Here is a 22,143-nt window from a genome sequence, read left to right as displayed (position 1 = left end):
TAACTTTTAAGTATTTAAAAAACCTTGCAGCCATTCCATCACCTCTCTCTCCAGGGAGGGACTGACCTTAACAAACATCTTGCTCATGGACGTGCGGCTCGGTTTGTTCGGAGTACAATAGACAGACATGGACTTCCTGTCTCTGGAGAATTCCAGAGTGAATTCCTTCTTCATCAGTTGTTTTATCACCTTTTTAAAGCAAAAAGCATAAGCTGCATTTAGGTGGTAGGCACTACAGAGCTGTGTCCCCAGCAATGGCAGAAGAAGAGGACTCACCGAGTTGCAGGCGTTCGCGCGTTCGATCCTCGAGAGTCCCTTCAGGTCCGTGTCAAACACGTTCATTTTCTCAACCAGACACGTGAGCGCCGTCTCTGTGGCTTCACCAACCTTTTCATAAACTCCCTTAGCCTTGAGTTAACACAAAGCAAACAAAAGCACAGGAGTTTAAACCTCACCTGGAACCTACCAGAGACAAGAGCTCAAGTATCACAATGAGGTTGAGGGGGAGGAAAAAAAAGCTTTACAAGATTTCATGTGGCTCGTGAAACAAGTAAAGCTATTTTAAAAGAGCAGCTTTGAGGAGCTTGATTTGTAGGAATTTGAAGCCTTTACCCTCAAGAGCAGCAGAGAGATGTCAGTATTTTATGATTAAGCATTTAAGACATTTTGAGACTTGGTAGCAACCATAAGGCAGCGAGGCAAAGCAAGAAGCAGCATCAGGAGATCTCCAAATTACAGATTACATTTGCTGCTGGATTTAGGTCTCAGTGTTCAACAAACAAGTAATTCTCAGAATTAATACTTCAGAGGACCTAAATACTCTCCCCCCCCCCGACTGGAAGGGGATTTACCACTGAAAGGTATTACACAGACAGATGAGAACACTTATCCTCATTCCCACACCCTCCTCTGTCCCAGGATATGAACTTACTTCATTGTAATCCAAAGAGGAATCATTGCAGAGTGCACAGATCGTTGCAAGTTCCACAAGACCATCATACTGGCTACATTTAATGAGTTTGTCATCTTTATGCCTTTCCAGAGGAAGAAAAGAGGGAGACTGAAGTTAGTTATTTAGTATTAGCATCTCCTGTTTTCTTTGTCCTCTTTACTGCATTTCCATTTGGCACAATGCTCATTAGTTATGGACTTGGAACTACAGAAGTTGTTGGGAAGAGCAGGATTGATAAAGGAGAGTTCTGAAGTTTGGATCAGAATCATGAATGGAATGAGAAGATCACTGATGATATCACTCCCTGAGTGACAGAACCTGACCTCCTCCAGTGCAGTGTCACAGCAGGCTGGAGAAGGGCTCAGTGTGAGCACAGAAGGCACTGCTTGGCCATGTGCAGGGCTTGGAGGGGAGATCCAAGCACGAGAGGGATATTGCAGGACACCTGAGGAGTTCAGCTTCCTTCCTGCTGCATGTTCTGCAGCTTTACTGCAATGCATGAAGTGCATGCACTGGGCAGGCATTAAAGCAGATTTTCCTCTTTAATTTCCTAACAATTGATTTGTATTGTATGTGAACCTCCTAAAGCCATGAAAAGTGAAGTCATTTCACAAGACTAACTCAACTAGAAAATAAATGCTCCTTTCTAGTAGTGGAACACACTTAATAATCAATATCTCAAGGCTTCAGAGGGAGGGAAGGTACATCTTCCTGAAGTAAAGCACCAGTCTGACATCCCAACTAAGAAGCAACTTGTCTGCTTTCACACTTGAAACAGTGAATTGATTCCTTTTCTGGAACATTCCCAGACTTCTACAGCAAGCACAAGAGAACCAAGACAGTTCAATACTATTATTTTCCCCTAGCAAAATTACCAAGACTGAGCTAATATAGAACATCTTTTATTAAAGCTCTGAAGGAGGGTGAGGGGGAAAGTCTGATGGTGGAAAGATGTGGATCATGACTCTAGAAATTCACAACACAGACCATGACATGTCCCATTATGTAAGCTTTTGTTCACTTGTGGTACTGCAAACAAATTCCAGCGTTGTGTAACAGCACGAGAACAAAAAGAATCTTAAGGAAACAAGTATGTTTTTAATGTTTCATCTGGCATATAATCCTGCAGCCACAGGCTGTGGCTTTAAAGTCCAGCTCTCAGGCTCTCACCTCATCCATCCCACCCAAAACTTCCTGTTTTCACCTGTTCTGAACTCAAAGAACACCAGCTTACTGGAATATCCATAGCTTGTTATACCAGGGTGGGTTTTTTACAGCCCTTGTTTTTGTGTTCCTTAACAGTTTCTGAAGAACAAATGCAGAGCCTAAGGTGCTGGGATCTGGATAAAGGAACTTTTTTTTTTCCTTACAGCTTCAGGTTTTTCAAGATGAACTCATCTGAAGGTCAGATGCAATCTGCCAGCTTTTGCTGCAATTCTTAATTATTGTTGGGTTTGTGCTCTCAGTTTGCAGTAAGACTGAGTGTGCTGAGACATGGCAAAACTACTCCAAACTTTGACAGTCTCCCAATATCCCTGGAAAACAAATCAGTATGAAATTTGGGAGGTTTTTAGTATGAAATACTTGTGATTTTATATTCTGAATGAATAGGAGAAAGTTAGGTATGATACATTTTAACAGTAAGTGAAGAATTACTGATTTTTTGCAAGAACATTAATGGTTATGAGATGGATTGGGCTGTGGAAGCCAACAGTGTCTGAAGTAGCAAGTAAGACCTGTCAGAAATGGTTCATATCTGGAGCAGGTCCTGCTCTGGGGCAGTGCAATGGATTAACTGCCTCTTAACGCCCTCAAAATTCCATTTTCAGTGAGTTTGCAATCCAAGGTGAAGTCAGTCACCTTACTTAAAATCCCTCCAAAGCCACTGCTTTAAAAGCTGTCCATAAATGCAGAAATAAACCAGCCCTAAGGGCTGCAGTTGAGCTGAGTTTCCCTATGCTCCAGTGAGAGCCTTTCTGAGGCAATTTCCCTCTCAGAATCCTTTGTGTCCCCTAATGAAGTGAGTTTAACACACTTGTTCACATTCCCTCAACTTCAGCAAGTGAAAGCAGCACATTAACAAACATTGCTGTCTGTCTCATTATCCCCCACATCTGTCACCACACTCTATTTTATTATTTTGTTTATTTGCAGCTCCTCTGAGCCCAGCTAAAGTGCAATAGCTGGGACTTTTGCAAGGTCTGGAGTCACCTTGTCTAAGCAAATGCTGCCTCCTGAAATGAAAGCATAAGCTTTTGACAGCAATTAGCTTTGAAAGAAAAAAGAGAACTGGGGAATTAAGAATTCCAGCTGCTGGGAACACCAGGGTCTTAACTGCTATGGAAATTAAACAGAGATAATCATTGAGATGGGCAAGATTGCAGGAGTCAGAGGCACACGAGTGAAACTGCACAAGGCTGAGATGTTTACAATAACTGAAATTAAATTCTACATCATCCACAGCAGAGTTCTACTCTGCAAGTAAAGCAGAATTGATAAAGTTATAAAAAACATGGAGGACTGATCAAGTAAAAGGAGCTGCAGCAACCCAGTAAAAAGAGGCTTTTCTTCAAGAAGCAGAGTCCTAAAAATTCCTGAAGTTTCCAGGATGGTTCCAGGATGAACCACTTACCTCACTAGTAGAGACTTGCAGCTGATAAAGTAAACCAAACCTCATTCCTTTCCTAAAGGACTGGGTTTAACAGCAGCTCAGATAGCAAAGGCTGGGACAAACACACACCAGGAGAAGCACCAATAAACTACTGAGGGCCAGGGACAGGAATTTGCAGTCAATTTAAGAGGTAACTCCAACACATTCAGAAGATGCCTCAGAAAAAACAACTTCCTCATTCTCTGAGGCAGGCAAATTGGAAACACTGAGCTCACAGATTAGCAAATGCTCACCTCTTCAGATTTACCCAGTTTTTATATCAGAAAGGTAAATCTCACTTAAAAGCACTGAGACAGCTAATCTCAGTCCTGGAAGATTCAATAAAATAAATCCTCTCTACCCCTTACTAATTTTTAGATTATCAAGGGAACATTGCAATACTGGAGATTTTTTAAATGTTTTATGAAGGTTTACTTTTCTATAATTTATCTTTGTTTTCCTGTTTATTACTTTCCCCCCAGCCCTTCAGTGTGCATTCTCACTGGCTGCCCTTTCCCTTACTAACAATCACTAGTATTACATGCATCCCTTTTCCAGACTAAAGGAACAGTGAATGCATGAACAGACAAATGTTGAACTTGAACAGAACACTTACACTTCTCCCATGGGAGCATATGTTGAACCAGTTACAGTAAATTCATTCAGAGAGCAGCTGTCTCCTTCTACTCTGTCCAGGATAAACATCTGAAATTAGAGAGTTAGAAGTGTTACTACCTTGGAACAATAATTAAAGCAAGAGATTTAAACAGGCCTTAGGCAAGCAGGTACAAGAGGCAAGCTCAGTCTGAATAAACAAACCAGACAAGACCTGATTCTGTGCACTTGGATCCCACGTATGTTTGAACAGCTCCATACACTGAAGCACAGGGAACAGCCCTTCTGCCTACAGAGCACTTTGGAAAACAGAGCTGAAAACCACAGAACTGTGCACATTTCAGCTGGGGAGACCATTCCCACACCACCTGACAATCCTCACTAGATCCAAGCTCTTCCTAAGCTTCACACCTGTGAATTAATTCTCATGTAACACAAATCATGAATTAATGCTCTGCTCTGGCATAGTCAAACACAGCTCATTGGACACTGTCAGCTTGGACACTGACAATTTCTCTCAAAATCAAAATAAAATAATCTACAAATAGGAGAAGATGAGATCTAAGAGGTCAGGTTTTAGCAAGAGGCAGACTATGGCCAGTTTCTCTTAATACCAGCCTTAAATGAAAGTGTTTCCTGTCCTGGTTTCCAGTTCCAAGTCACTTTACCACATGGGACACTGGGAGTTTAAACCAATCAGCTAACTCCAGTGCTCTTCTAGCACTGGTGAAATGATATTTTCAAATTCAGACACTAATCTGAAGGATGCAGTTGTACCTCTAAGAGATCTGCAACTCAGCCTTTCCTTTGTTTCCTTTCTAGGAGAGCTGCAGGCAGAATCCCATCTGAGAGGATGGATACAAAAACCACAGTGCCTGGAGCTGCCTTACTCTCATGGCTTGTTGGAGTAGCACTGGAGAAGAGAATTTCTCACTATTGATGGTGTATCCTAATGGAACTCCTGGTCCACTGGTGAGCACAAGCCATTTTGTCACATCCCATTTTAGCAATGTCCTCCTCTCCCCTCATTGTGTGCCCTCCATTTTAGACAAGCATCCTCACAAAACACAGCCCAATAAAATAAAGTCATTGCCACAGGTATTAGAATTTTGCTACATTTTTGCAAACTTCAATTCATGTTTTTTTGCAGCCCTTGGAGGTTAACAAGGAACCAAGTTGTGCTGGACAAGATCTAAAACATTTAGCCCTCTAAATAAGGAGTAGAGCATTTTGAGCTTTTAAATAAACACAACTTAAATGATGAGTTAACCAGGGAAGCCTCCTGCTTTTGGCATCTGCAGGATGAAAAAATCCCTGCAAAGACTAGGGCAGTTATGCAACTCTACTGCAAGTAACCTCCTCTGGAATACTGATGAGCAGCTGCTTTGTGTCTCTTAGGTATAAATACTACGATACTTAAGGAAGTAGAACAAGTCAACCACCAATTAGGAAGAAAAAGCCATCAATCACATGAGAACAAAGTGCTTAGGGCTTACAAACTTTCACCACTGGTGTGCAGAGCCCAACATGCACACATTTGGAATTCTAACCCAATGTAATGAGGCTCTGGACATTGCATGCTGGAGTTGCTGTGCCACTGAACATCTGAAGTTATTAAATAGAAGAATTCAGTGTTTTCTCCATTAAATCCCCACACAGAAGGGCAAACTGGCAACTGAACATGCATTATGCTAAAGGACCAGCCATGAAAGTCCCAAATTAGCCAACACTACACAGAGTATTGAGGGGAAGGGAGGACTCATGCTTACCTAAAAACACACCAGCATTGAAGATGACCCTGGCAGTGCTGGTGACAGGGTCAACTGCACCTCAAGCTGCCAGATTAGTCAGTGCTGCACACTGAAAACACTGCAGTGATCCCCATCAGAGCAGCAAAACCACTGAAGGTAAGACAACCAAATAAAGGTGGAACCACTCAGGAGTAAAAACACCTTTGACTACCCAAGTTGCTGCAGAAAATCTCCTTTTCTCATAGTAAGTTTCTCCACCATTGCTGTCTTTCTCAATTGAAGAGGCAAGTGTTTGATACTTACAGCCTGTTCTACAGTGTAATTTTCTAAGGCACGGCACAAATCACACCAAAGAATTGCCAGTAACCTGAAAGGCTCACAGGCAAGTCAATGGAAAGCTGCTTACAAACAACCTTCTCCTCCTGAGTGTGGGTACAGCTATTTTTGGCCATGACTAAATAAGGAAAGAAACAAAAGCCTTCAAGACTACACAGTGAAAAGCTGCATTCAAAGTGGAGGCTTATCTTAGGGAAATAGAGCAAGATTTTGGTGATAGGAGAACCGAAAGAGGCGGGATCAGGAGAATTTGAGCAGTGCTGCCTCCTGAGAGGGGCTGAGGAGAGCAGGAGCAGCCGTGGGACGTACCCTGCACACGGACATCTGGTTGGTGGTCAGCGTCCCCGTCTTGTCGGAGCAGATCACCGAGGTGCAGCCCAGGGTCTCCACGGAGGGCAGGCTCCTGACGATGGCGTTCTTCTTGGCCATCCTGCGCGTGCCCAGCGCCAGGCAGGTGGTGATGACAGCGGGCAGGCCCTCGGGGATGGCGGCCACGGCCAGGGCCACGGCGATCTTGAAGTAGTAGATGGCGCCGCGGATCCAGGAGCCGCCGTGCACGGGGTCGTTGAAGTGGCCGATGTTGATGATCCACACGGCGATGCAGATCAGGGAGATCACTTTGGACAGCTGCTCCCCAAACTCGTCCAGCTTCTGCTGCAGGGGGGTTCTCTCCTGCTCCGTCGCCACCATCTCGTCGCGGATTTTCCCGATTTCAGTGTTTACCCCTGTCGCAATGACCACCCCCATGGCCTTTCCAGCAGCAATGTTTGTACCCTGAGGTAAAGGAAGAGCAGGGAACACTTGGAGACAATTTACAAACAGGTTCTGGGGGTGAGTTTCTTTTGTTTGGTTTTAATTTAACAAAAAAAACCCAAAACAAAACAAAGAAAACACCACAAAAACCCCTCAAACCAAACCACCTCATACAAGTTCAGACTGTGCTTCAGCCAGGATATGGAAAAGGGTAAAGAGGAAGAGGATGGCACTGCCTCTGTCTGTAAGGGAACACTCCAGGGTGGAATTTCTGCTCCAGAACAGGCTCAAAGCGAGTCAGTATTGATCTCCCACAAGCACCACAGGCAAACCCAGCTGCTGAGCAAGCACTATGTGTTTCAACTGGAATACTGAATGTGTTTTACCTCTCTTTTTTTAATCTGGGCTCTCTTTTGTCAGATTTAATGTTATTTGCTATGAGTAATAGATGTGTTCTCTGGGGGTCCCTGTGTGAACATATTTAACATGGAAAGGAAAAGTAAAATTAAGCTGCCCGCCAGCAAAAAGTTATTTTCTTATGTGAAAGATATTTAACCTTTCCTTCAAATCAATTTGAATGAACTGTTTCATTCCTATACAGAAAGCCACTTCCCAATTTTAGCTACACAACACCACAATTTGTGTGGGCTCTTATCACACTGAAGAAGTATTACATTAGAAAATTACTGCAGAAACACTAGAAGTGTGTGTGCTCCACCCTCCAAGACTTCCTTCTGAAGGACAAAAATAATTTTCCTCATATAGACTGGTTTCATGCAGCATCTTCCCCTGAGGACAGCTTTTATTAAAAGTTAATTTAGTTCAATGTGTATGGAGACACACATAGAGATATGTACAGAGAACACAGCAAAGTCATGCAGTTTTTGGGGGAAGAGCTGAAGTTTTGCACATTTTTTGTCAGCTTCAGTGTTATGTTATAAATGTTTTGAAAATCTCAAAGTAATTTACTTACAGAAAAGAGCATGTTCTTCTTGTCTTGATTTACAGCACGAGGATCAGGCACAGGGTCTGTGTGCTTAATAACAGACACAGATTCACCTGAAATAAAGATTATAATCTTAGAAGAGATTTTGTATCTGGAGTCCTGAGGGAATCAAAAAGTTACAATCTTCAGCTCTGAAATTTTTAGGAAGTCAGAATTCTTTCCTCAAATGATCTTAATTTAATTGTTTATGTGAAACAGGAAATACTTCAGTTGGCCAAGAAAACCAAATGTCTGGCTTTTAGCAAAAATTCTGTAGCAGTTTCTACAAGCATGTCACACAGGTATAGAAAGGTTCCTTTTCTTTAAGAGCAGGTGTTCACTGCTACACCAGATTTCACAAGGTGGTGCTCTCAGCTTCAGTCACTGAGTTACACACTTTGTGTGAGCTCAAGAGAGCCAAAGCTTCCTCCCTTTAAAAGGATTTTGTTGAGCAGCATCTCACACCTCAGTCCTATTTCATCTGACAGGAGACTTAAGCATCAACTTGGCTGAAAACAGCAAAGTCTTCCATTAAAACAAGAATTCAGTTCCTTAAATAAAGGCAAGGAATAGTCCCTTTTTACAGAATTCTGATGGGCTATTTGTACTTATTCCAGCAGCTTTACAGGCATGGAGTGCATCCATTTTCCTATGCTATACACAAGTAAAGCTTGATCAGTCTTGTGCTATTCAGGATCTGTGGTGAGAAACTCTGGAGCCTGTTTCAAGACAGATTCAAGGATAAAAAATAGGCTTCCTATGAATACTTTACTGTTTTAAAATTCAGAGCTAGTTAACAATAATTTATGCTACCAAAACAGGCAGACAGATCTCCATGTTCCAGCTGAAAGAAAACTGTCGTAGCATGCTTGGTTGATTCCCAGCTTCTTTCCTATATTCAGAAGTGCTGCTACTTTGTTTTGTTTTCAACAAATCTGAAAAGGGCTCTAAAAATAGCTCCTGCATTTGAGGGCTGGTATCAGAAAACACACGGATATGTGTGTGCACAGAATTTGAGCAAATAAGGCTCGAGTGCACTGAGTCTTTAGTGGCAGCAGCTTAAAAGCTGCCAACATTGCAAAAGTTGTTCTCTGCTGCTGCAGAAGACATTTAGTAAGATTTACATACTTTCATATTGGAGTGGTGACATGATGTTCAAACCTAGAAGACTCCGTGAACTAGAAGAGAAATCCATTTTTAAATAAAAAAAGAGAATTAATTTCCCACAAATTGCTTGTGTCTGTTGGGGAAAGGGGAAGGCCAAAAAAGCATTACAAGACTCAGTAAGAATGTGCATCCCTCTAAAGGGAAAACAAAGCCAATGATGAAGCAACACATTCAGCCACTCTAGAAGTTACCAGATCAGAAATTTACTGCACTTGAATGCACAGAACTTCAATAGCTGCAGGCTTGTTTCTAATGGATCATTGCAAAGAAATGGTGAAAAGGCACTTTCAATTATGCACATAATTACATAAAAGTCACCGAAACTGTACCTGTGAGAATTGACTGGTCTACCCTTAGAGTTGTAGACTTGATAGAAGTAATTCTTATATCAGCAGGAACCTTGTCTCCAACTACAAAGAAATGACAAGACAAAGTCAGGATTTTGGTGTTTGAGAGATGACTGAGCAAGTGTCCCTTCCCTCCATCAGCCAGAAAAATGACTTTCCAGTAACTGCACAGATCTGAGATCACCAGCAGCTCCTTGCTGCTTTTGTGACTTGCAATACTTCCATTTTCTGAGTATCCAATACACCTTGGCAATTGAGACTTGCCCCTACCTAACCTCCAAGAAAGAAGCTGTAAATCACTGGATTGTTTTTCTAACCACATGGCCACTTGAAAGCAAAGAGAAAACGTTCTCAAGAGCAAGATATCAATTTCAGAAGACATATTTATAAACAATCAAAACCCGTAGCTAAGGTGAATCAAGTTCCCTTTTCAGAACAACTGGTCCTGCAGAGTCTTTTAGTTGTTTTCTCTATGCCCAAAGTGAGTCCTCTGCTCTCCAAAAATCACACTATCCATTTATTTATCTAGAAAACTAGAAGAAGTTGTATTTTCCTTTTCTTTGGCACCAATTGTGAGAATAACGTGCTTCTGCAAATATGCTCTTGTAATGTTACACTTTGAATTCTGCCAGATGTTTCAGAGTTGGAAGTTAACCTCAGATCACACAGTAGCTTTATTTCCCAGTAATGCTGCTCTATTAAATAACCACAATTCATATCCCAGTTACAATTTTCACAGATCTGTTGTGTTTATCTTGTCATGCACATTTCTACTTCGCAAAAGAGAATACTGAAGGAAAAAAAATAAACAATCCATAAAAAACAAAACATCCACTAACAAGTGCTTGAGACACCAAGGCAGCAGATGATGAAAGTTAACACCACACTCCTAAAAATGGCAGTGATAAATCCAGTTGTCAGTTGAGCTCCAGCATCCCTAACATCTCAGCATTAATTCTCCCTTCCTACTTCCTCTCACACAGCTTTTCCTAGTTTTTAAGAAAAAAGCTAAAGCTCTACCATTTTGTGCCTACTGCAAATAAATGCTTCATGCAAATCAACTTGCTAAAGCATATTAATGAGGCACATTTCTGATTCACATGAAGGGGTTGTACATTCTGCATGTCAATATTGCTAATTAACACATGATTGAACACTCCTAATGTAATTTAACACTGCAAGCATTCAAGTGTCAGCTATATTATTATAAAATAATGCAAAGAAATAAAGAAGGGTGAATAACTAACTAAAGACAGCTGATCTTTTCAGTAGGTGGAATCTGTGTCCCCGCAGTGAAATTAAAATAAGCTGCAATTCCTGCAGGAACTGCTTATGCAATCAGCAGCAATAATGCACATTAGGAAATAATATCCTAATGTTATTTAGGATAACTAAAAAGCTCTACAGTGGTGTCACAGCCTTGGCTCATCCAACCCTCACACCCTGGAGTGCAAAACTGTGGAACAGAACCCTGAAGAGGAGAATGAAGTGCTACTTCAAACGTTAGGAAAACTTGCCTCACGTGACTTCCTGTAAATTCAGAGAAACTCCAACCACTAAAACCAGCAAAACATTGCATAGTTTTGCCTGTGGAGTTAGATGTGTGTTTTTGTGAGCGTGTGTATATGAAGGGACAAAAAACCAGCCACAAATGTGTCATTATACCATGTGAATACTAATTTAAGCCACAATGCCCTTGAGCAGCAAGAGAAAATAGCCTTAGACAAACGGCGACCTAGGCCAAAAAAGGCAAAACTATTCAATTGCTCTGCTGGTGTCCTGAGCAGGGTTATTTGCAGGGTTATTTGCAGACACACAGTAGCAGCTGCTGTGCAGATAGGGCTGGACAGGCCAAGCCCTCATGAGCTGAGAGGTCTGGCAACCTGCACCAGCATCCTCAGAGCGCTGCAGAACTGCAGGCAGCCACAGGCACCACGCCTGGCAACACTGCTGCAGATGCAGAACACAAGAAAGAAGCTGTTAAAAGAACAATCTTCAAACTTTCAAGCAACTGGACAGAACATATGGCAAAGTTCACAAGTGATTTTCTAACCTACTTCTGAACTGCTCCAAGTTGTTCAAACTCACTATTCACAAGACTTAAAATACTTGGAGAGACCCCTCTAACAGGCTGTTGATATCCAACATCACTATTTCCATGAAAACTACCACTGTTGCTATCAATTGCCTGAATCACCAGAACTGAAGTGTTAAATTTATTATGACAGGGCAGCTTTATAAATTTATCTCAACGATTTAAGGTAAGACACATTATTCACTCACCTCTCTGACTGTGAAGGCTGTGGTAAAATACTCAAGGCATTTCCAATAGGCAGGAAAGCTGGATGCCAGGGTCAATTACAGAGACATTTTAAACAGCTCTTTGCAAAATAACAAATATGAGACTAAGTCATTTGTAGTCTTGAATATACTTTCAAGAGCACAACTGAAACTGAATATAAATAGGAAATCATCCTATGACAGAGAAGAACCACAGGACATTTTCAGTGAGCAGTGTACTACAGATCTCATCTACAAAGAGAAGGCTTTTTCAACATACACTTTAAAACAGGAAAAAAATGGGAGATTGTTGGTGTTTTTTGGAAGGCTTTTAAAAATTAATACAATTCAGTCCACAGAAGCAGTGGAAGTAATACCCAAGGCTTGAAAGAAAGAAAATGAGAAAGTGATTACGTGTTTGTGTTGCTCAGCACAGAGCTGCTACAGCAAATAATATAATTCCATAGTCTGACATCTAAAATAAAAAGTCAGTTGCAGAAATATTTTCACCCATTATTTCAACCCAAGTTTTTAATCCTAAATAGTCCCTTGATTTCTACAACAGCTCTGAAGAAATAAAATAAGCTGCTTTCAAAACTGCCCAGGTACATGCTTTGAAACATAATGTAGCCAAATACACAACTACTGATTAAAACAGCCCCACCAGCACTGACTGCTGTTTGCAGGAGGGAGAGAAGGGTTTGGTTTGAACTATTACAGCTTTATCCACAGAATCCTTTTATTCATGCACAGAATTTTAGAATTTTAATACAGAGCTTCAGCACACAATAAATGAGTCTGTGTAAAAACAAGCTGGTTGTGACAGGGGGTTAAAAAAGATAAATATCCATTTTATTTAACTGTGCATGAGTCTGTACTGAAACAGACAATTTACAATTTCTACTCCTTGGTAGAAATTGGAGCAGTACTTTATTGCAATAGGAATTTAAAGTTTATGTTAATTGCTTTTTCACTGTAAACAGGGATAATTTAGTACTTCCAAACACTGGGCTCTTCAGCCACCTAACCAGCAATGCTCCCTTCCAAAATTCCCACTGATGACACCCAACCCTGCAGCCTTCCCAAGCTCCCAGCCCTTTTCTTCCTGCCCCCAGTGCTGTGGTAGTGTTATGGATCTACTTCCTTCCATAGGAATAATCACTGACAGATATTTGATTTTTACACAGTCCAACCCTGCTTCTCCACAGACTTGTCCCAATCTGACTTGAAGTACAGAATGTTTTATTAAGCAACCTGAGTCCCAGTTTTATCCTTGGCACTGACCAAGTCCTACAGTGAAATGATCATTACCTGGGTGTCTCAGGGAAAGGGATATCAGTATTTGAGCACTGATATCCCTCTCAATACTTTACCAGTTTCCAGCACAGCAATAAAATTAAATATTTCATTTCAGAATTCTGTCAGACAATGGTTTGAGACACTCCCTGGGAGACCTCTACAGCTAAAATACAATATTAATTTTGCATGCTATGGCAGTCTGTGCTTTAAGCTGCTCAGGAAGATGGGCAGAAGTGATGGGACACAATGAAGGTGGAGGGAAAATAACTATTACTTCTGGGTACTAAAAAAGAACCTTAGACTACAACAGGACCATACTCATTTTCAAGTCTCAAATTATTAGACCACATCTCAATACAGTCTATTGAGATCCATATTCCAGATTTTCTAATCAAAACTGCTGGTGGTAGTGGGCTCAGGAAGCAACACCAACTGTACCCCAAAAGCAACTATGCTACAGAACAGTCCTCAGAACAAAACTGAGGCTTGAAATGTGTACTTTGAACACCAATATCAGCTCTGTTAACTCTGACCCCTCACACCCCTGGAGACCTGCTCAGGTTTACAGGCAGGGACATTATAAAAAGTTTTGCTTCTTTTTTATGTTAATGTTTTACAAGAACAATTCCTCTTCTTTGCAAAGAAAGTGATCTGTTTGCAGCAAGTCCCTCTTTGTGATCACAGCAAATGGAAGTAATTCCTCCTGTAGATATCAGAGGAGCTGTTCATATACAACATGTACCTCACACTTTATTTATGTTTATCATTAACCAAAGCCAGAGTCACCCTGGATCTGCTATCAGCACACTGGGGGGTGGAACTGGACTTTATTGTAATAAAGATTATCAGTACAGCTCCAATTATTCCATAGCTGAACAATTTTTGAACACAAACAGTTCCTGAAACTGAGTAAAAGCATCCCCAAATTGCCAAATTTTAAGAATTGAAATGAATTGAGTAAGATTTAAAACAACAGATGAGGGATGCCTCACACTTGAATCAACAGAACTGAGGATTTTCTGAGTGTTGAATTGAGTATTGCTGGGGGCAGTAATATTTAAAGCTCACACCTGAACAGAACAGTTTGCTTTTATTTAGAGGTAGAGCTACTCCAACACAACTGGTTTTTGTATTAAACTTCCTTAAGACAAGCTCAGCTTAGCTCCTCTTCCCCCCTTGCACACAGACAATCTCACCTTCCCATTGTGCTTGATTTCCTTAGACCATCAGAAACACAATTTGTCTTCCATAGTGACAGCTTTTATGTATTTAACACTTCCTGAACAGGGCATAATAAAATGGTACCAAAAATCAGAAGCTCTACAAAACAGGAACATAATTGAGTCCATCTACACTTTCATACAAGGCCAAGAATGTCAAAGTGTCAAAATTAGAAGAGAGATTATGAACCAAATTTTAAGTCTGAGTTTCCACTCCAAACCAGGACGGTAAAATTTATTTTCCATTGAGACAGATACACCAGCAAAGGTCCAACAGTTGTAACCATAGCAGTAAAACAGGACTTGTTTTCAATAACAGAGTGACAAAAAATACATTTAAATTCATTTTTTGCATTAGACAACGTGCATGAAACAGCTTCTATCACCCACCTTCTACATTCTGGGTAAACAGAAAATATCCCCAGAGCTTACTGTGGAGTGTATGCAAGGTGTGAGTATCCTAACCCAGGAACTGTTCAAGGTAGAGGTTAAGAAAAATTTAAACAACATACATATTGTTTTCTTTTAAAGGAAAGCCAAAAGGGCAGAAAAAGCTTTGCTTTCTGGGAGCAAAGTAAAAGCTAAGGTTGAGAAAAATGGTGTTAAACAGTACATAAGACTCAAATTTTCTTAAACTTGTTTATTTTCATTCTCTAAAAACAGACTTGTCATTCTCTCTGAAGAGGGCACCAGAACATTAGATAAGATGTACTGATGGACAGGGACCCTGCTTCTAACTTTGCACTCATTTCTAAACCACATTTGTCTAGTTTTAGCTTTTAATTAGTGGATCTATTTATACCACTGCTACTAGATGGAAAATTATTGTGATCAGCCTATAAAAATATCTAATAGCAGAAAGAACAGACTGGTAAGTTAAGCTTCAACTTAAGCCAGGTCAGGTAGAGAACAACAACTTCTGCACACCAAAGCTGAAGTCCTGTTTCCAAGTTATGCTGCATTTGGGTAACAAAAGAACCAGAAGTCAGAATTCTGGAAAGTGCAGCAAAGTTTCAAGTGCAAGTTTTCCTTAGTCTCAAAAAAAAACCCAACAAAAAATCCCCATACAAAAGAGCTTCCTTTGTCAGGGTAATACAGGAGTAACTGAACATTACCTTCATGTCCCAAGCTTTTTGTTCAGTACTATTTGTCCTTATAATAAAACCCACTCAGTATCAGCTCTGTCAGAATACAGAATATCAGCTATGTTCTCAATTTTCAAGCAACTAAACCAGAATTAGTTTTGCCATTTTTACCAAAGAGTTTGGTAACTCTGAAGGAAAACGCTACAAGAATTGGGGTAAAAATTGGAAAAGTGTCTTGCAATATTTGCAATGCGTGCTAAAAGTGACACAAGTTTAGGCTGTGCCCTGAGCTGAACCTCACACAACTCCAGACTCCAGTGAAGTATGGAATGGACTTTGGACTGTCTGGTTATCCCCAAGCTGCCTCTGATGTGCTGGCCAAAATGTTCACTGAAGCTCACAGATTTTTGCACTACTCGTACATGTATTTATTAACCACTGATCTTACTTTTCTGGTTCAAAAGTAGTACTTCAGGAAAAAAAGCAAAATACGTGCTTTAAAACCCAGACCCAACAGTTTACACCTGGCAAGGAAACACTCACAAAATTTGCAGTAATTTTTTTCCCCACCAAGAGAAGCTCTCAGCTGCTTGCTTTAGGACAGCCTCCAGCAGCTCTCTGTTCTGGGCTTAAGCCTTCCTCCATCCTCTTATCTTTTCCAATCTCAATACTTTCCCAGAAAAATCAACCCTAGCTGTTAGGCAAGTAACACAGGCACAAGGACCCAGATGTTTTGGAATAAGACCTGCAGCATCCATGTTTTCAGTTGTACCACCAGGGAGAACCTAGAGCTCTTCACAACCACATGGGAGTGACACAATTCACATCAAGAATCTTCCTTCCTGACCTTCTTCATCCCAAAATTTATCTTTATTTTATTATAAGGCACCCAAGAATCCTGAAGTGCTCTGCAGTTGGAATTAAAAGCCTTGAAGTAGTTCTTGCCTACTCTGTGCCAGGTATAAAACAAAGTTTTCTGGAATATACACTAATTTAATAAGCAACAGCTTCTGGCAATTCTGTGTATATTTTTAACATGTTGAGTACTTACAGATACAGTAACAGATGACAAGAACCATCCTTCAGAAATTCAGGGAAAAGAGGAACTACTGTGGCTGCGCTTTGGTCACTTACTGACTGCAACTATTGAACTTTCATTTATTAAATTACAGAAACTCAGACACAGTATCTGCTCCAGAAATTTTAGACAGGAAAATAGAGTGGAAGTGAACAAAGGTCATTTCTGCTCCCAAATGTGCTTCTATTAAAAGAATACATGATTTACAACCAGTTTATCCCAATTATTCAGGCTAACTTCATACAAACTTGTAAGAAGTAGGGCCATGCTATTCTAAATTTCTCTTTAAAATGTCACTTTAACCCAGCAGACAAAAAACTTAACTAAATCAAAGTGTATCTAATCTATTAAGATAGCCCCTGGTTACAGATTTAGAGTGTACCCTGCAATTAACTCCAGCTTCTACAACAACATGATAATCCATTTAAAGGCAGGCAAACTGAAAAGCCATGTGAGGACAGCATCTGGCTGTCTGTCACTTCATCAATTCTAGGAAAGACTCTGCAGCTCAGTAACCATCACACACTACAGCTCTGAGAACCATGCCCACCACAGGTCTGCAAGCAAATTTAAGGCACACTTCCCAAACCTGTGACCCAACATCCCTAAGAGCTCCTGTTCACTGTACAGTACCTTTCCACCACCTGGGCTGAAGTGAACAAGGAGGAAAGTCCTTGTAACAACATGCAGTAAGGAAATGAATACCTGCATGTATCAATAGCAACCTAACAATCCCAACAACGAAGTTATCTCTGCGTCAGACCCACACACAGCTATTTCAAATTAGCAAAGCTGTTACAGCATTGAATACAACTATTTTGCAAGGGATGACTTGTAGAAATGTGTTCACTATTAGCTATCAGCACAGGGGAGAAAGCAATCACCTGGCTGTTTATGCCACTGGGCTGAAAGAGATTTGCCTGGACACACAAATGTCGTTGGCACTTGGCCAGGAATTCCAGAGCCAGATATGTATCCCAGCATGAAGGGCTCTGTCACTTCCCTACAAGGCCATCTTTTTGCAAAGCACATGTCAAAGGCCATCGCAGTCCTCCTGCACTTGAGGCACAGGCATGCACAGAGTCTCTCTCACCTCCAGGTCTTGACACCAATGCTGGGACACGATGCATTTAGTGGCTCTTCTCTGTTTGCTCTGTGGCTTTTCTCAGTTTGATTACTATTAAAACTCATCATTGTCTAGCTACAAGAATTTGTTGTTTCAGTGTCAGAAGTTGTGTTACACTGAAGCACTGATTTCTCTAATAAACATCCACATGACTTATAATCAACTGCAGCTTCAAGTGAAGGTAATTTAAGTGTATTGTTTGATCCACAAATTTAAGCGAGTATTTTACTCAGAAAAGCTTCTACAATCCATCTACAAGCCAAACTACCTATCTTAAAGGACAATCATAAAATTTGGATATTTTTTGGGCTTCTACAAGAGCATACTGGCTTAAGCTTGTCCTCATAATAAAAAAAATAATAAATCTACATATTCTGAGCTATCAGTCATTGTTCTACAAGCAGATTTTAACAATGCAATAGTAACCCTATGATAAAGAGGACACTATGCTAGTTAAAGGCAGCCTGGTGTTACAGGCACATTGGTTATTCCCAGTTCGTTTTTCTCCCTCAGACACAGCCCTTTTAAACAGAGTAATTGATTTTATTGGTACTGACAATATACAGCAGGTAAGTAAAAGCCCACACATCCCCCAGGTGTTCTCATACAGAATAAAGGCAAAGCTAAATTTGAAGATGAAAACACAATCTGCACCTCTTTTGAAACAGCAGTGAATCAAGGAGAAAGTGTTCTGTATACATGCCAGAGCATCAAAATCCAGCATTTCTCCTCAGTGATACCCCAAACCAGTGCAAAACACACAGTCATCAACTCCCAGTTCTACCAACTCTGCTTTGAAGTACCAAAAACCACAACCCGAGTGTATTCCCACGATGAAAACTCCTTCCAAAACCACCATTCCATTGCTGACATTTAAAAACAGGATAAGGATTTGGCCCAGCCACCTACTGCAGAGTCTGTAATTGATACAGTTCTGTTTGCCTCAAAAGGACACGCCAACCACAGCAGAAACACCCCCCCTTGCAGAGCACAGCTCTGGCCCTGCAGAGCAGAGCACAGTCACTGACAAGGCATCACAGTGCACCCTCCATTTCACTATCAGCACTTTGGATTTGGACTTGTAGCTGAATCACCCTGTGCACAAAAAGGGGCTTGAGACAGGGCTCAGCCAACGTTAAAGTTTCTCAAGGAATGAAAGCTGGGCAGGCAGCCAAAAGCAACTTCATTCTGAGTGCACACTCTCTTTGCCTGCTAATTAAAACAGGAGGATAGCCAAGTTTAAGGGTATATATTTATCTCCTCTTGAGACAGCTACCACCTCTGAAATCAAAGTGACACTAAGTTTGATGTACACCCTGCATTGTTCCCAAAGGAAAAATCACTCAGTTAACAGTTGATAATGACCTACAAAATCTGAACATGCAACACTCCTGACACTCAGCAAGAGCCACCTAGTTTTACCTGGGAAGGAACAGTCAAGCCCAGCTCAGAGGAAAAGTTACTACTATGGCATTATGACCAAAATGATGGAGTTTTAGCTAGAAGTATATAACCCTTCTATTTTTGCACTCCTTCCAGACAAAGACAGCTTCTAGAGCAAAACTAAGATATTACAAAGCTCTAGGCAGAAGTCCAGGCTTTTAAGACTGGCACTTCAAAAGCTTACCCAGGAGAAACAGGGAGCTCTACTCTGCATAGCTCATGTATTCGAGATCTATACAGCAAATTGTCAGAAGGAGCAATAAAGAATTGTGAAAGATGAGAAAACAGTGAAGTCATGTGCCAGTCACACTTGCTGAGAGGACAGAAGACATTTGTGAAGAGAAGTTCAAAGGCACTGCTACTACAAGTCTAAGAGCTGGAGGAACACATTCAGATGAAATAACAGACTGTGACCAAAAAAATCTCTACACTCCCAAACCTAAGGAAACTGCAGACATTTCAACACCAGGAACAACATCTATTTTGTGAAAAGACAAGCCTTAAGACACTCTGAAACCAGACACTAGAAAACAGAATTTTAAATTTGTGACAAGTGATAAAACCACAACTCCAATTAAGATGCCTTACTTTCAGACCTACCAATTAAACTAAGTGGCAATTTGAAAAATAATCCCCTCCATACACATGTACATTTAAGGTAATTACAGATGAAAAGGAGCAAGATTGTTCTTAAGTGAAGCATAGACTTAGGAGTGTTTGAAAACTCCCCCCCAGGGCCTCAAATCATTAAGACAAAGCCCCACAGCAATTTTACATTAATATGCTAATGCCTGCATGCACCACATAAGTGGGTCTTACCTGCCACTTCCACGATATCACCTGGGACAATGTCCCTTGCTTTAATCCTCTGGACACTTTTTCGGTCCTGTCGATACACTTTGCCCATCTCTGGTTCATATTCTTTAAGAGCTTCAATAGCATTTTCAGCATTTCTTTCCTAAAAGACAGCAAAAATGTGTAATATTGAAAGCCCTCACGGAAAATAAGCCTGTCATATCCGATTTTCCAAAAGCATTATCATATGAATGCTACCAACTCTGCTCAGCTATTTTTCTTCATACAGAACATTTCGTGTCCCCTCCCCTTAGGAGGTTGCTGACTGGGAATCATTAGAGTATAATTCAGGTGTTTGTGGGCCTTTAGAACACAGAAATTGTTTATTTCAATGCTGCAACGTTTTCCATCAAGAATATTCACTGTGTTGTTGCAGGGAGGCCACACAAAGAGTTCCATGTCACATATGGATGCTTTTTGACACTAAAAAAGCACTAATCAGAATCAAGATTTGTGGATGTAGGTGTTGGCTGTACCTTGGCTGGAGCAGCTTACACTCAGTCTGGAGTGAACCAGCACTGCTGAATTTCATTTACTGACACAAATCAAGGATCAAGTTATGATGAAGCAAACTTATTATAAACTTTATTTTAGCAAATCAAGTCATGCTGAAGTGAAATTAAAGCATACAGTAGAAACTTCCCCAGAATCTCCAAACAATTTACAAACTCAGATGAATCCCCATGCAGGAAAACCTTTTGATTTCCACTGACACATCAGCTTTCCTATCTCAGCTGCAGCCCTCTCACTGAGCTCTAGCAGAGATTGGTATCAGCATTGTGATGCCACCTGGATAAAGAACAACTGCAGAAACCAGCAGCTTATCAGTGCTCCTTCTCCAGCTCTTGGAGAAGGAACTTATTTTCCATTTCCCTGCCTATTGACAAGAACAAACGTCATTTAGCCCTGATAATTACAGATAATGGTAGAGTGCACAGAGCTTATAGAACATCTGCCCTTCAAATATACATCAGCCTTTCCAGATAATAAAAAATTCCTCCTTCCTTCTGTCAAAGCAGAAACAAAACCATCAGAAATTCAAAAGTTGAGGAACTCACAAGTTCCTTGTAACAGTGCAGCTGAAAATGACTGCTACCAGAACTACCTAAAGGAACTAACATTTACATGGCACAGCTCAGGGTCTGGAAGGGCAGATACCAGCACAGAGCCATAAAACTGCAAGCAATACCAGCCCCATATTCCACCAGGTGAATTAATTCTGCCACTCAGCACTAGAACAGCAACACTACTTTTCTATGGACTATGAGTCACTGTGAGGCAAAACCTTCAAGCCCCACAAAAGGAAGGCTACTTCAACAGAACTTTTTCTTCAAAATGGAGAAATAAAAACTCAGCATGAATTTTGGCCAGGTGGCCAAGAAGGCCAATGGCACATGGCTTGGAGCAGAAGTACAGCCAGTAAGATCAGAGCACAGGGGATGGGCACTGCTGAGGCACCTCCAGCTCAGTTTTGGGCATCTCATGACAATAAGGACATGGAGGGGCTGGAGCGTGACCAGGGAAGGAAACAGAGCTGGGGAAGGGTCTGGAGCACCAGGAGCACCTGAGGGAGCTGGGGGGAACTCAGCCTGGAGAAAAAGAGGCTCAGGGGGGACCTTGTCACTCTCTAGAAAAGGAACAGAACAAGAATAAATATCCAGGTTGCACCAGAAATTTAGAATGGCTATTAGCAGCAATTTCTTCACAGAAATGTTGCCATGAATCCAAACAGGCTGCTCAGGAAGGTGGATGAATCACCAAGCCTGCAGGTATCTAAAATGTACATGTGGCCCTCAGGGACACGGTTTTGTGGTGGCCGTGGCAGTGTTGGGTTAACAGTGTGACTTGATGATCTTAAAGATCTTTTCCACCCTCAACAATTCCACGATTCAGCTCATTCAGCCAGCTCACAGTGCTAGACTGAGTCTTTTTGCTGCAGTTTGCCTGAAGTTATGGTAGCCAGACAACCCTGCAGGCCCTGGAGCAGTGGCAGGTGCTCCTGGGGAAAGGTGCACGTGAGAGGAAAGGCTGAGGGCGGCAGAGCTGTGACTCAGTGCTCACATCTGGTACCTGTAGGAACAGATACATTTATGGGTGGAGACTGTGTACTGGGGCTGATTTTCCATGCCCATTAGAACAAGGGAATGAGTCACTTCATCTGGGCAGGCAGCAACTCTTTCACAATGAAGTTCCATGCATGT

At 41.2% G+C, this 22,143-nt stretch overlaps 1 protein-coding gene across 2 annotated transcripts in view; it reads right to left on the bottom strand.

Annotated features, from left to right (window-relative positions):
- Window positions 1-22,143, bottom strand: part of ATP2A2 (ATPase sarcoplasmic/endoplasmic reticulum Ca2+ transporting 2) — a 43,560-nt gene that overhangs the window by 11,475 nt on the left and 9,942 nt on the right. For both annotated transcript variants that reach the window (XM_041488728.1, XM_041488727.1), the window contains exons 5-12: window positions 19,907-20,045; window positions 9,539-9,619; window positions 8,031-8,116; window positions 6,614-7,078; window positions 4,219-4,307; window positions 932-1,034; window positions 277-408; window positions 67-189 (exon numbers count right to left, since the gene is read on the bottom strand). In XM_041488728.1, coding sequence (XP_041344662.1) covers window positions 67-189; window positions 277-408; window positions 932-1,034; window positions 4,219-4,307; window positions 6,614-7,078; window positions 8,031-8,116; window positions 9,539-9,619; window positions 19,907-20,045 — 1,218 coding nt within the window. The remainder of the gene's footprint in view (window positions 1-66; window positions 190-276; window positions 409-931; window positions 1,035-4,218; window positions 4,308-6,613; window positions 7,079-8,030; window positions 8,117-9,538; window positions 9,620-19,906; window positions 20,046-22,143) is intronic.

This window comes from Pyrgilauda ruficollis, unplaced genomic scaffold (assembly GCF_017590135.1).
Source record: "Pyrgilauda ruficollis isolate IOZ18807 unplaced genomic scaffold, ASM1759013v1 scaffold9, whole genome shotgun sequence".
In the NCBI taxonomy this organism is placed as follows: domain Eukaryota; kingdom Metazoa; phylum Chordata; class Aves; order Passeriformes; family Passeridae; genus Pyrgilauda; species Pyrgilauda ruficollis.
Note: the sequence above shows the minus strand (reverse complement) of the source record. Positions and strands in the feature narration are given on the sequence as shown.